Here is a 13,797-nt window from a genome sequence, read left to right as displayed (position 1 = left end):
CCATTTCTGGATTTATTTAATTACTAACCTAAAGATGTGTTTTCTGCTTTTGAAAATCAGTATGTTCATTTAAACCCTACATTTGATTGAAAATATTTCAAAGACAATATATTAAATGCTGAAACTGAAAAACTGTAATTATAATTTGAAAAATATATTCCTGTTTAAAATTTGATGTCAGTGACATGTTTCGATCCTAAGTAGTTGGAAGATGTTTCTCCAGGTATTTATTTTAGCATCACAAAACTTTTTCAGCGTGTCTTGACCTTTTTCCAACTGTTTTGAAATATGTTACTGGCATCAAATTTTGTTTGTCTTTGCACTATTTTCAGTTAAATATAGGCTTTTAATGACATGCAAACCCTCCTATGGAATTGGGGTTGTAGTTTAATCACATCTGGTTTCACTTTTTATATTATGTATTTATATATGATTTGAATGTATAAAGTTATCTATCACTCATGTTAGCTATTGCCTTACACACTTTATATAAATTGGAACTTTTATATTTACAGTCTGGAATTGGAGTTCCTTGCTGCTGGTTGGAATTTGAAAGCAAAGGACGTTTATTTATACAGCAACCTTTAACATCAAAGCAATAAAATTGGTTGAACATAGGACTCACATAAGTATTTGAGATGATAAAGAAATAAAAGATAATATTTAAAATAGAATAATGTGTGTTATTTTAAAATATTTTATAAAACAATGATTCAAGTTAGAAATAGAAAACAAAACTGTAAAAGGCAGACAGAAAATGTGGTATGTCTGTTAAAGAATTGACATGTTTTGATAATGAAGATATGCTGAGCGTGATTCTTTTGTTTAAGTTTAAATTGAGCATGTTTCTATTAAACAACATACATTTAGAAAAAGGACACAATCAAGTGCACTCCTCAAGCTTGATTGTGTATGATTAATTTTCATAAGAATGTGTCAAGCCCTACAAATGTAAGCATTCAATGCATAACAGGAATAACCTATTTTTAGACAAAGATAGATAGATATACTTTATTTCAGACCCATAGGTCCATATCAGCACAAGAGTAATATAAAAGACTGAAAATAAGTAAAATACATGTCCAGCAAGAAATAAAAAGATCATATGACAACAGTTTACACATTCATTTTGATTAAAGCATAAAAGGGCATATGTTCCAATGTTTCCAAAAGCAAGAAAAATACCTTGTCCCTTAAAATTTCCTTTTCTGAATCAGCCAAGCAACACATAAATTTATACATCAAATTTCTCAGTACAGCATGAAATGTAGGGACATTGTTTGATACAAACATAAAACTTGCACTGGTCCATCGTGGTAGTTTAAGGAAAATTCGATAGGCATCATTATGCTACTTGAAGCTTCTTCATTTTAACTCTACCGTGACTGTACCACAAATGGGCAGTATAAAGAGGAGTACAGTAAGCTCTAAAAAGCTCTGTTTTAACATTATCTGTGCACATTGGAAATTTACATGCCAGCATATTAGCCTGTGCATAAAGTTTACAGCACTGTCGCTGCAGATCGTCATCACATAAGTCATTTCTGATAATGTGCCCCAGATATTTGACTTTGTCCATTACACTAAGCATTTGATCTGAGATACAGAAAGCAGGAAAGTTTTGCGTCTGATCATCCTTGGCTTTCACAATCATTATAACACTCTTTTTGCTGTTGAACCTGATGTCATGCTACACACCATAGCTAACACATATTCTGAGCAGTTGCTGTAAGCCAGCACTGTAGGGGGACAGGATGACTAAAATTAAAAAAAATAATTTAATTAAATATAATCTTTATTTCAAACAACACAACAGTTACTGAATACAGTTGAAATGTTATATGTTGCACACTGTCTAACTACAGTGGTTTGAACAAGGAAACCGGATTTTCTTTTGATTAAGTGATGATGGAACAACAACCAGAATTCGGTTCCCATTCATCTATTGCAAGTGAGTCTCAGTTTCACTGTAAATACACTTGCTGCACTCTAACTTCAGTGGTTTGAACATGCAGACCAGATTGTCCTTTGATCAAATGATTGATCGACCACCACAAATCTGTTGCAGTAGAAAAGTGTTCATTCATCTGTTGCCACTTGGTCTCAGTTACACTGACTGCACTCTGGCGTATCACAGTGGTTTGGATGTGTAAAACATTTTTTCTTTTGATCGAGTGATGATGGACAAACCATGATTGCTCTGTTTTAGTAGAAGAAGCCCAGTCATCTGTTGCCAGTGGGTCTCAGTTTCATTGTTAATGCACAGAGGCTGCAATATGGCTTACCCCTTTTAACACTCCCATGTTTACATGTCATTTCATGTTTACTTGACAGCACATGATCTGACATTACGGGTGCTTCCTGCCTAACCGCTCCCTTGTATCACAGCGGCACCCCGAGGCTGTGACAAACATCACACATATTCATAGCTGCCCAGATTTGTCTCGCCACAACCGCGTAAGCAATAACCCACCGCCTTTTGGCCCTCGCTGCGCTCCGTAGCACGCAGGTGATTCAACAACGTGCAACTAAAAAGCAGTGAGGACTTCTGGTTTGAACGATTTTAACAGTAGCTAGTAGAGACTCAACGCACCGTAAGTATAACTTTTCACTGTGCTGTAGAATGCCATTTATTTAACTCATGCTGCCTTTGAATGCTCTTTAAAGTAAACATATAACAGACTCAGACACTCACGTCTAACGCGTTTACACAGCATGCGTGTTCCTCTAATGGAGTTAAGTAGAGTGCAAATGACTGATTACACATTACAACACCATCTCTACAGTTAATGTATCATTCAGAATATATCGCATAGAATAGACCGTGTAATTGCAATGTAGTCGAATTTAATGTGGGAGGTGAATGGGCTTTTTAACGCCCGTGTTTGGATACAGCATGGCCGGTGTGGAACGTTTCAACTGCGATCAGATGGAGCTAAGCTAGCAGGCTAGCTTTCAAGCTAGCACTAAGAAGAGCATGCAAAGTGTTTACTGTATCATCAATGTATTTATCTTCCTCGTTTAAGTTGTCTTCTTAGGGAAAACTTATTGAAGGTTGTTCATGATTTTTTTATTTTGAAGTGAAACTAGAAAATTAGAAACCGACTTATACCATACAGTATACACCCAACTAAAGCTGCTGTTACTGCCCATTGCAAGGAATAATCAGAATCAGAATCAGAATCAGAATCAGCTTTATTCGCCAAGTATGCTTGAACACACAAGGAATTTGACTTTAGTAAACTGTGCTCTCTTTGTACAAGGCATAAGAATAGGAATAAGAATAAGAACTACAATAAAAAATAAAATAAAAATATAATAACAATAACCTTAGCTATAAATACAAAGAAACAACAATAATAATATTAATAATAACTTTATTGATGAAGCACCTTTAAAAACAAATGTTTACAAAGTGCTTTGTCACACATGGCTGGCTCAAATAACAGCAAACATTTCGAACGACAGGGAGGAGGAACTTTAACAATGTAACAAAATGCAACGCAAGAGGTTAAAAGGAATACACGTCAATTAAGGTTTTCAGAATAAGAGCTCGACATCACATCCTGATCACATCGGGAAAATTAGAAAAAGTGTTCAGGATAAATTAGGAACAGTAAAATACTAGATTAAATAAATAAATGTGTAAATACAAATAAATAAATTAAAACAATAAATAATCAAATACAATTTAAAACAATTAATTATTTGGATAAAAATATTATTAGGAAGAGTTTAGAACAGATAGCAAAATACTTTTTTAATCAATTTAAGTCTCAGCAAATATCTAGACACACCTTATGGTATGTGGCCCTACAAATAATTTATCAGAAATTTAAAGTAATAATAATAATAATAATAAGAAGAAGAACAACAAGAAGAATACATTGATTTATAAAGCACCTTTCAAAACACAGTTACAAAGTGCTTCACACAAAGGGAACATATAGACAGGGAGATTAAAATAGCATTAAAAGCAAGGAAAAACATTAAGTGTAGGACCTGAGCTGTTAAAAAGTGTGTGAAAAATACAGTGAGCTTGTGCTGAAATTACAGTGAATAAAACAATTGAGCCACTAAAACAGTAAAACTGGATACATAATAAAACAAATTAAAAACAAAACAAACATTAAAATCAGCTAATTTATTCTAAAAGTGCCTTTCTATAAAAGTAAGTTTTTCAGAGTGATTTAAAAGCAGGTATTGTTTGAGCCGACCTCACTTCCTCTTGTAGGTACTACACAGCTGTGTCTCTAATGATGGGGATGGAAGTTTAAGGATTTGTGCCCACAGTCTTGAAAAATTATAATCATATATACACTTTGTAATCATTTTCCTTGTCAAAGTTGTCTAAAATAACACAGACTTCCCTAAATGGCCATTTTTTATGATTTCTTTTCAAACACTCATTAAATATTGTTGGTTAGCTGCCAAGAAGTCAGGGGCATTACTCAGAAACTGGAAACAAGCACAAGTGCTGAAGATAACAATTGATACATTTTTTTTTTCATGTAATTAATCTGGTATATAATAAATTTCCATTTCCTTAAATAACTGACAAAAAAGTTGAACATTTTCACAATATTCAGATGTATTAAGGAATGTTGAAGCACTTCATGAAAAGTCCATATTGTGCTCATTGGTAGAGAGGAGCACAAGCAGGGTTACCTCTCTCTGCCTTTATCTGGTCTGAATGATTGGACCGGCTTATAGGCCTATGACAGCCACTGATTTTTTTTGGTCTAAGCCTTTCATCATTTAATTGTGGTTTAGAAGGGACCTTTTATTCAACAAAAAAAAGTGCATCTACATAAAATTGGCCTGCCCTGCCTCCTAAGTTAACATTTTCTAATTGTATGTCACTGTTTCCTACACAGAACTATCATGGCAGAAAAGCAAGCAGAGATGACTCCACTTGAAATGAAAGTGGTCCGACAAATCGAGGTAATTCCCAATTCAAATGTATATTTTTGTGAGTTTGTTTAATTTTGAAAAAAATAAAGCATTCTAAGTATATCTTTTTCATATCCATTTATAGTACTACTTTGGGGATCACAATCTCCCAAGAGACAAGTTTCTGAAAGAACAACTTCAGGTTGATGATGGCTGGGTCACTCTGGAGACGATGCTTAAGTTCAACAGGTTTGTTTTAACATTTCCTCCTATCATTGTTTAACTGCTGTTACAGTTGCTACTCATATTTTAGAGCTCTACTGCATTTGTTAATTTCATAATATGTATCCTTTGGGTAAGTCAAACACAACTTGTGTTTCAGAGTTGAATTTCAAAACACTAACCTGGGATTGCCTTTTAAAAAAAAATAACTTTTTTTCACTTGCTGGATGCCTAATTATGGAGAGCGCTTTTGTGCTTGTTTGAACAGCTGTTGAGGAAGTTCTATATGTGCATGTTGGGGTCTCACCTGCACAACTGGACTTAATCATGAACTCAAGGGTCAAAAACAATGAACGTCACCAAGAAAGGGAACTTGTGGTTAAGTTGAGGATTTTTCAAATAGCTCCTGGGAGGAGTGGAAACCTGGTTGTGGGTTGACTGAGAATGTAGAGATTGACAGTGATGACTAATCAGGTCAAGCGGCATCCTCCAGTCTGAAAATATGAGTCCAATGTGGAAGTGTTAAAAACTGTAGTTCATCGAGGATCCGCTTGAGGCTGGCTCCGGAAGTACCGGAAGTCACATACACATGAATGGGAAAAAGACGATCTTTACAGCAGAAATAAACATGTTTACAGCCTGGTACAAAAGACGAGTGTAGTCTGGAAAGCTCATTTCTCAATGTGCTCTCACTGTGAGGGGGGTGAATTTTTTTCTAACGCAGCAATTTCGAAGGTATTGAGATTACTTGTCCTTTTCCTGAAGTGCACTTGTTAAATTTAGCCACAGCATGCACATGCAGAACCATGCACTCCTCACAAACAGATATGTTCATGTAGTGCCATCAGACTTGGATGCCCCTTCTATGGACAGCTTGCTACAATCTATCTGGTTTAAATTGTGTAGTTGTGTTTTATCCAGACTACCCTGCAGGTTTGTCTGCATTTTCCAGTGGACACAAGTCTTTCAAGAGTAATTCTGACTTTTTTTTTTTATCCTCAAAAAATGAGGTCTGGGGGCACTGGTGGCCTAGCGGTCCAAGCGCCCCACGAACAGAGGCTACAGTCCTCGTTGCAGGGGTCGCCGGTTTGATTCTCAGCCAGTCGAACATTTCCTGCATGTCTTCCCCTGCTCTCTACTCCCCACATTTCCTGTCTCTCTTCAACTGTTATTAAAAAAAAAAAAAGGAAACTTAGGCCTGAAGGTGTTAAGATGACCCCAGGCATGAGTGATTGTAGTAACACATAACCCATGCTTTATACTGCCACTGCATCAAGTGAATAATGTTACTTTTTTTCATCCCAGGCTGAAGTCCATAACTCCAGAATCCAGCATTATTGTCTCAGCTCTCCTGAAATCAAAGAGTGGTCTTTTGGAAGTCAGCGAGGACAAGACTAAAGTCAGGAGGTCTCCAAACAAACCCTTACCTGAACTGAATGATGATTACAAAGACACCCTCAAGCACAAATCTGTCTACATTGTAAGTTTTGAATCGTCTGAATAGTTCCAACTTATTTTGTTTGGATTATGTAACTTACAATAAATTGATAATTGGTGTTAGACCCAGCAGTTTAATACAACAAACCTGGGAACCAAGATTACATTTTTTTGTTTATTACCATAAAAAGTTCATTTTTCTTTCATTTAGTGTATTCTTTAACACCAGCATTTCATGACACTAGCTTCATTTGAATAAAAATGGAGGTAATGGATTGGTTTTCAATGTGCCTACTATTTTTTTCATTTCTATATTGTTGTTTACATTTCATTTGTCTTTTTTTCCTCATGTAGAAAGGTTTTCCTCTTGAAACTTCTCTTGATGAGATCCAGGAGTGGCTGAATGGCAAAGACACCATAGAGAACATTCAGATGAGGAGAAATCTGCAAAGGCAGTTCAAGGTATATTCATATCACGTGACCAATCCAAATGTTTTTTTCCCTTGTTTTTTGGAGATTTGTTTAATAATTATTTTTCTTTGCAGGGATCAGTGTTTGTCTGTTTCGACACAGAGGAATCCTCTCAGAAGTTCCTTGAACGTGACGACATTAAATCTTTCAAAGACAACGAGATGCTGGTGTTGTCACGGTAAGTTGTGCTGCTTGGTCACAAATTGAAATGTTGTGGATACCATGTAATATGAAAATAATCATGCTGCTGGTCCTTATTCAGGGAAGCATACCATGCAAAGAAAGCAGAGGAGAGGAAAAGCAACAAAGCAGAAACAAAAGCAAAAGCTAAACAGTGAGTACACAAGAAAAACTCCTGTTCTAAAAACATTTTGTAGATTTTGAAAATGACTAACCCTCCTCAAATATGTTCATCAGGGACAAGGAACAACAGCAGAAAAATGTAGAAGACAAAGAAATGGTAAGATCTCTTCAAGTGCCAATAGCTGTTTCTAACTGTGATGAACTGTGAGCACATGAATCATTTATCATTCGTTTTGTAGGGTGCACTCTTGGATGAACAGACTGGTTGCTTGTTGAGGTTTGCAGGAGAACTTGAAGATGTCTCAAGAGAGGACTTTCATGCATTGTTCACTGGGCACGGAAAGATAAAGTGGGTTGATTTTACACGAGGAGCCAAAGAGGTAATACAGCTTTCTACCCTGAGAGTTTTGTACCAAGACTAAAAAGATGTGAGATAGTAAAGTAGTGTTTTTCACTCAACAAGGGAACGCTACTTTTCGATGGAAATGCAAAGGAAGCATTTGATAAGGCCAAAGAAGCAAATGGAGGAGAATTGAAAATCAAGGGGAACAGTGTTGAATGGCAAGTGCTGGAGGGAGAAGAGGAGAAAGAGGAGCTGAAGAAGATAATTGAAGCCCAACAGGAATCATTCAACAGGAACAAAGCTAGAGGTAAAGATATTTTCACCATGCATTTGTTAAAAAAAAGAAAACTATGTTACATCATCAATGGTTTATTTCCTGTACAATAAGGTTGAGTATATCTTGTCTGTCCTTATAAGGTGGCAGAGGTAGATCAGGTGGCAGAGGAAGAGGAGGCCGAAGGGGAAGAGGCGGCAGAGATCAAGGCAGAAACCAGTACAGAGGCAAAAAGACGAAGTTTGAAAGCGATGATGATGATGATGATGGTAAAGTGAACATTTTAGAGCCTTAAAGTTTTGATTGATGGGTTTGATATTAACTTATCCTGACATTAATACAACTTCATGTCTGTTTTTTTCCCCCTAAGATGCTGACGGTCCTGCAGCCAAGGTTGCCAAAACTGAAAATGGATCTTAGTCAAAAAGTTGCAACCAAATTTGTGTATTTTTTTTAAACCTTTATTATAAACAGTGAAAATGCAGAGGCAACTTAAATCCATTCCAGTATAAGTGTCAGGCTGTTGAGAACCGTAAGAAGTCCACCTGGATGTCAACCTAGAGAAAATGAAACAAAGATCTGTCAGTTTTCATCTCTTAAGTCCCTGTATGTTGTGCCTCTCAATCATTGTGTATCTATTTTCCCTCCTTAAAATGCTTTTGATTTTATCATTCAACATAAATTAGCTTTTTGACCATAATTTAATTTCTCCTGAACATAAAGCTGGTTTTGCACACCAGTGATGACAAGAATCTGTGTGCCATTGTGTTTTTTTTTTTCTTGTAGATTTCCTACATTGAGTGCTGAGAACATCTGTTTTGCTATTTTTTTAAGTTTGCATTATGTGAATAGCAAATAAAATCCATTTATAGAAATTAGTCAAAGAACTATTTCTGTGTGTCATTGATTACAGCTTGAACCCAGCTTGCAATAAAGTGGCACAACATATAGGCTTACCGATTTCTTCTTGTGAAACTTGTAAGATGCTGGTAAGTCGTATCGTAGTTCTGTAATGACAACACAAAGTCAGTCTTTGAATGTTACAGCAGTAAAGAGGGAAGGCTGTAATGTTTACCTGCTATAACTTCCATCTTTACACCCCAGTCATTAGCCTTCTTTTGTATGTGCTGTAATCAGATGAGGGAAAACGCATCAGTCTTCAAAATACTGAGACTCAAGCCAAGCCAGTATGCTTAAACTGAGAGCACAAGAATTTGACTTGAGGTTAAACTAATAAAGCCCATGAAAAGAAAACATTGTGATAATTTCCTTACAACCCTGTGTAATGGAGATCAATCTATTCCAAATGTAGAGAGCGTATTCAAAAAACATGTTTTTCAAAAAATACATACAGTTGTGCTCATAAGTGTACATACCCTGGCAGAATGTATGATTTCTTGGGAAGTTTCTGTTGTCTTTATGATATAAAAAGAGTAAACACAGTTGTCTGATAATAATTTGGTTCACCCAACCACTAACCATGAGTGACAAAAAAGTATTTCTCTTATCTTTCATATTCTCTAAAAAATGGCCAAAAAAAAATCACAAATTCTGCCAGGGTATGTAAATTTATGAGCACAACTGTACATTAGATTAATGCCTGCAACACATTTAAAAAAAAAACTTTGGACAATGGCTTGTTTACTATTATATAACATCTCTTCTTTTAACAACATTTTGTAAATGTAAAAGAACCAAGGAGACCAGTTTCTGGAGTTTTAACATTCAAATGTCTCATTCTTGCTTGATATAGGATCTGAACTGCTCAACAGTCCAGGGTTGAATTTATTTTATTTTATTCCATGCTTTGCCAAATATTCTCAATAGGCGACAAGTAGGGACTGCTGTCAAGTTTAACTCGATAATGCTAAATTCAGATTGTGGTTTGGCCCATCTATACAGTCTATGGGTTTTGGACATTATTTTGATAAATTTTAAAACTTTTTTTTTTAACTCCTTGGTCCCTAATACTACCAATACTGCAGTGCTATTAATAGGTGTGAGCAATGAACTCACTTACCTCTCGTGTTGATGTTTTATGCAGTGAATACACTGCCGTCTTTGCCATCATCAAAGCGGCCCGTAGGAACTTCATGTCCATGCCTTGAAAAACGAAAAATCAATATAAAATTAAATGAAACTGCACCTGATTTAAGGGGATAATTCAGCTTTTAAACATAACTAAACCACTACAGTGGACTCTTACATTGTTTGTACTCACCCTGGTTGTGTTTTGTCCCAAAAGGAGGGTTCATAATGACCGTGTCAAACTTTTTGGAATAAGCCTCTGTCTCGAGAGCACAGAGGTCGCACTGGACCAGATCCAAATTAGAAATTTCAAATTCCTCTGCATTTCTTCGGAATATTTCCAGTGCGTCGCTATCAATGTCGAAGCCAACACATAAACTTAGGGACAGCGAAAGACAAAGGATTAAAAAAAGTGGACAGTCGTGATTGTTTAATGCTTGACATGGTGGACAATGTGTCACATTTTCAGACGTCAAATTTGCTCTCACCCTGCTTCCAGCACTGCAGCCCCGATACTGAGGACTCCACAACCACATCCAAGATCCGCTACAAGTTTTCCCTCAATGTCATCAAACGTGTTATGGATTGTATAAAGCATGCATGCTGTAGAAAGGAAAGAAAACGTCAACGAGATCAAAGTAAACTGTCCGTGCACTCTTAGATGATTACTTATCATCTCACCTGCAATATGTGGACTCGTTGGATATTGCTCAAGAAGAATTTTTGGCTCTTCAAATCCGTCCACCTGCTGTAGACAGCTCTCTAACTCCTTTAGTTTCATGACTAGAGACTGTGATGTCCCAAATATTTCTTAAGAAACCCAGATACTTTATGTCAAACGTTTATTTTTTTTACTTCAAATCATTGCGAGTGAGTTTCGAGCATGTTTAAGACCACTTCCGCAAAAGTGTGCGCACCAACCAAAACAATCCGACATGGACCCGAGAATGCGTGACAGTAGTTCCCCACAATTTTGTATGAGATTTTTGTTTTTTAGTGTTCAGAACATATGTCGGTGATTGAGTTATTAAAAATAAAACAACATGAGTGAATCTTACGTCAAACCAACACATAATTTAAATCATTACTTTTACATAAAATAAACCAAAAAGGAATGTAAAAAGTTATTCAATGTTGTATTCTTCAGGAACTATAGTGTCTAAAAATTAAGGGTAAAAATTGAATTTTTACTATTTGTAAATTTATGTATATATTTTTTTGTAATTATCTGAAAAACGAATTAATAGCATTTAGTGACTTATGCAATGCTTTACCTTGTTTTGTATGACGATTTTTCTGGACGGGCTAAGTTACCTAGAAACAAGAAAACATAACAGCAGTGCTGTCTAATTTTTTCCAAGGGTACCCTACTGCAGGCAAGATGGCGCCGCCACAACATCCACACCGGAAGTCCATACCGGAAGTCCATACCGGAAGTTACAAAGCTAAAAACGTTGCAATAACACCCACACCGGAAGTCAATACCGGAAGTTACAAAAATAAAAGCCTTCAAAAAATAAAAGCCTTGAAAAACAGGAACGTGAACGCAAAATAAAAGCCTTCAAAAACACGTAGGTTTACGCGTAATTCGATGAACTTTTTTGCACTTACATTTTAATCGTATCAGTATTATTGACTAGTTGATTGACTCCAAAAGTGTATAGGCTGTTGAGAATTCAAGTTACTTAGAAGCCTGCACGAATCACTAAGTTATAGTGTTAACGTCTCAGCCATGCACAGCCTTTTGTTCCGAGTGTGTTGAAATACTTAAAGCTGATTATGATGCTGCCGTGATGACATCTGCATATGCCTCTCTTGTTTTGTCTGGGTCATATGTTATTTTATGTTGTGTTAGCCTGACTGTACCTCACCTGCCCACCAGTTCCCTGTGGTGTGTGTCCTGCCCCTGCACACCTGCTTCCCTTTGACTGATCCCCCCAGTGACCCCTCTTCCTTCCTGCACAGCTGTTCCCCACAGGTTCATTATGATAACTGTGCAGCGTGCAGGAGTCTCTTTCCATGGGGACTTGTCACATTATCTAAGTTTGCTGTAGTGTTTGTTCCAAATTACCTTGCATGCTGTCTGCCTATGTGATCACATGTATAGATTAATGAATGAATGAAATACAGATCCAGAGTAGATCCACAGTCACGAGAGAAGAGCAGAATGTTATCTATGGTGCAGGGGCGAGTGGAGGAGGAAAATGTAGAGGTGTGTGGTGACTGTTTCTTTTTTTAACATAATTTGTAACACGTTACAATGACACAGTGACAGGGGTGTTCATTAACCACAAGAACAAACGGAGGGAATGGTTTCTCCTTCTATTTTGAGACATTAGATGGGCGTAAACACTCTGAGCTTGTCAAACAGTTTTATTCAGATTGAATGCTTGATGCATGTACACCAATGTCTTAACAAGATCACTTTATTTGGCGTCCATGAAAACATTGAAGTTGGAACCTTCAATTAGAATGACTAGAAAAACTGCAAATGTATACATAGCTACTGTTTCTTTCCATCCAACCCCTACTTGAAATGTAGAATTATACTTTATTTTATGTTCTTTTAATGTTATATGTATGATGTCTTAACCCTTTTGTATTGATAATGTTGTACTTGAAAAAGAACAATGCACTTTTGCTATTACAAACTCCAAATCAACATAAAATATTAGGACTAAAATATTTCAACTTGAGGCACCACTGTCAGCCACTGATGATAGATGTACAGTACACATTTCTGGGGAGCCTCTGTTGTTTTTGTGGTGAATATAGATCTCTGTGTACAGCTTGAGTGTATTTTCCCTCTTACTTACAGTCTTTTCCTTCTCATCCCCTCCCCCCACACACACTAACACTCTACATTATTCTGTTCTTCATACACAGCGGGATCTCTCTCACTCACTCTCTCTATCACAATTAGCTTTCTGCTAATTGATTTAGCAGCGACAGACTAATGCAATCAATACGCTACACGAAGAAGAAACTTCCAGTTCGAAGCATCCGGCATTGGGTAGAGAGGGGGTTAAAGAATCACTTCCGGTGTGGACTTCCGGTATGGACTTCCGGTGTGGATGTTGTGGCGGCGCCATCTTGCCTGCAGTAGGGTGCCTCTCAATTTTTAACCGAGCTGGTTAAGTAAACAAGAAGTATTACCAGTGGTAGACAAAGTACACAGCTTCATGTCAAATATTACTCCAATACAAGTGAAAGTTGCTCTGTCAGATTATTACTTGAGTTTAAGTACTGGAGTACTTTTAAAAATACTTAAGTATTCAAAGTATTCTTAAAAAATCTCAAAGATTCAAAGATTCAAAGGTTTTTATTGTCAATTTTCACTGTATATACGAGACATATAGGAAAAACGAGATGCTGTTTCTCTCTTCCAGCTTTAAAATATCTTAAATTTAAATATAAAATACAATAAAATATAATAAAATACAGTGTATAAAAACAGCCTATGTACACAGTGCAGTCAGTGCAGTGACAGTTTAAAAATGGACAATGTAAATAGATAACAGTGCAAATGATATTAAAGTGCAGACATTATTTGAGATAAGTAAATGATTAAGTTAACTGTTAATGTGCAAAAAGCAGCTGAGGTAGAGTCCTTGTATGTAGTGGGTGTGCTACAGTCCAGGGGGCAGAGGGGGGAGGTAGTGAGTTGTTTTTTCAAAATACATGAGTGCAGTCAAGACATAGAAGTACATTCTGTTACATTATGTTTACTTAGAAACCATTACTTGAAATCTCTAGAAACTATACCATGGAATAAAAACAGAAACTAAGTTACTCCAAGCACAGACAACTTAGTTTGAAATGTTCA

The 13,797-nt window shown here is 36.4% G+C and overlaps 2 protein-coding genes across 4 annotated transcripts; one reads left to right on the top strand and one right to left on the bottom strand.

Annotated features, from left to right (window-relative positions):
* The first annotated feature begins 2,002 nt into the window (after nt 1-2,002).
* On the top strand, nt 2,003-8,827 carry ssb (small RNA binding exonuclease protection factor La). 2 transcript variants are annotated; one of them, XM_034693682.1, is made up of 12 exons: nt 2,003-2,594; nt 4,878-4,944; nt 5,039-5,142; nt 6,421-6,595; nt 6,907-7,014; nt 7,098-7,201; nt 7,286-7,357; nt 7,441-7,483; nt 7,566-7,706; nt 7,790-7,976; nt 8,087-8,212; nt 8,314-8,827. In XM_034693682.1, exons 2-12 carry the CDS (start codon nt 4,885-4,887, stop codon nt 8,361-8,363), a joined length of 1,170 nt encoding a protein of 389 aa, XP_034549573.1. In that variant the 5' UTR covers nt 2,003-2,594; nt 4,878-4,884; the 3' UTR covers nt 8,364-8,827. The 2 variants fall into 2 exon arrangements, with proteins under 2 accessions (XP_034549573.1, XP_034549574.1); XM_034693683.1 differs by having other exon boundaries at nt 2,455-2,594; nt 8,317-8,827.
* mettl5 (methyltransferase like 5) lies at nt 8,023-10,920 on the bottom strand. 2 transcript variants are annotated; one of them, XM_034693686.1, is made up of 7 exons: nt 10,653-10,913; nt 10,460-10,574; nt 10,165-10,349; nt 9,964-10,046; nt 9,019-9,070; nt 8,901-8,950; nt 8,389-8,500 (listed from the first exon to the last, which is right to left on the bottom strand). In XM_034693686.1, the coding sequence occupies exons 1-7, from the start codon at nt 10,750-10,752 to the stop codon at nt 8,459-8,461; spliced, it is 627 nt and encodes a 208-aa protein (XP_034549577.1). In that variant the 5' UTR covers nt 10,753-10,913; the 3' UTR covers nt 8,389-8,458. The 2 variants fall into 2 exon arrangements, with proteins under 2 accessions (XP_034549576.1, XP_034549577.1); XM_034693685.1 differs by lacking the exon at nt 9,019-9,070 and having other exon boundaries at nt 8,023-8,500; nt 10,653-10,920.
* Between the last annotated feature and the right edge of the window lie 2,877 nt (nt 10,921-13,797).

The sequence above is a fragment of the Notolabrus celidotus genome, chromosome 10 (genome assembly GCF_009762535.1).
Source record: "Notolabrus celidotus isolate fNotCel1 chromosome 10, fNotCel1.pri, whole genome shotgun sequence".
In the NCBI taxonomy this organism is placed as follows: Eukaryota; Metazoa; Chordata; class Actinopteri; order Labriformes; family Labridae; genus Notolabrus; species Notolabrus celidotus.
Note: the sequence above shows the minus strand (reverse complement) of the source record. Positions and strands in the feature narration are given on the sequence as shown.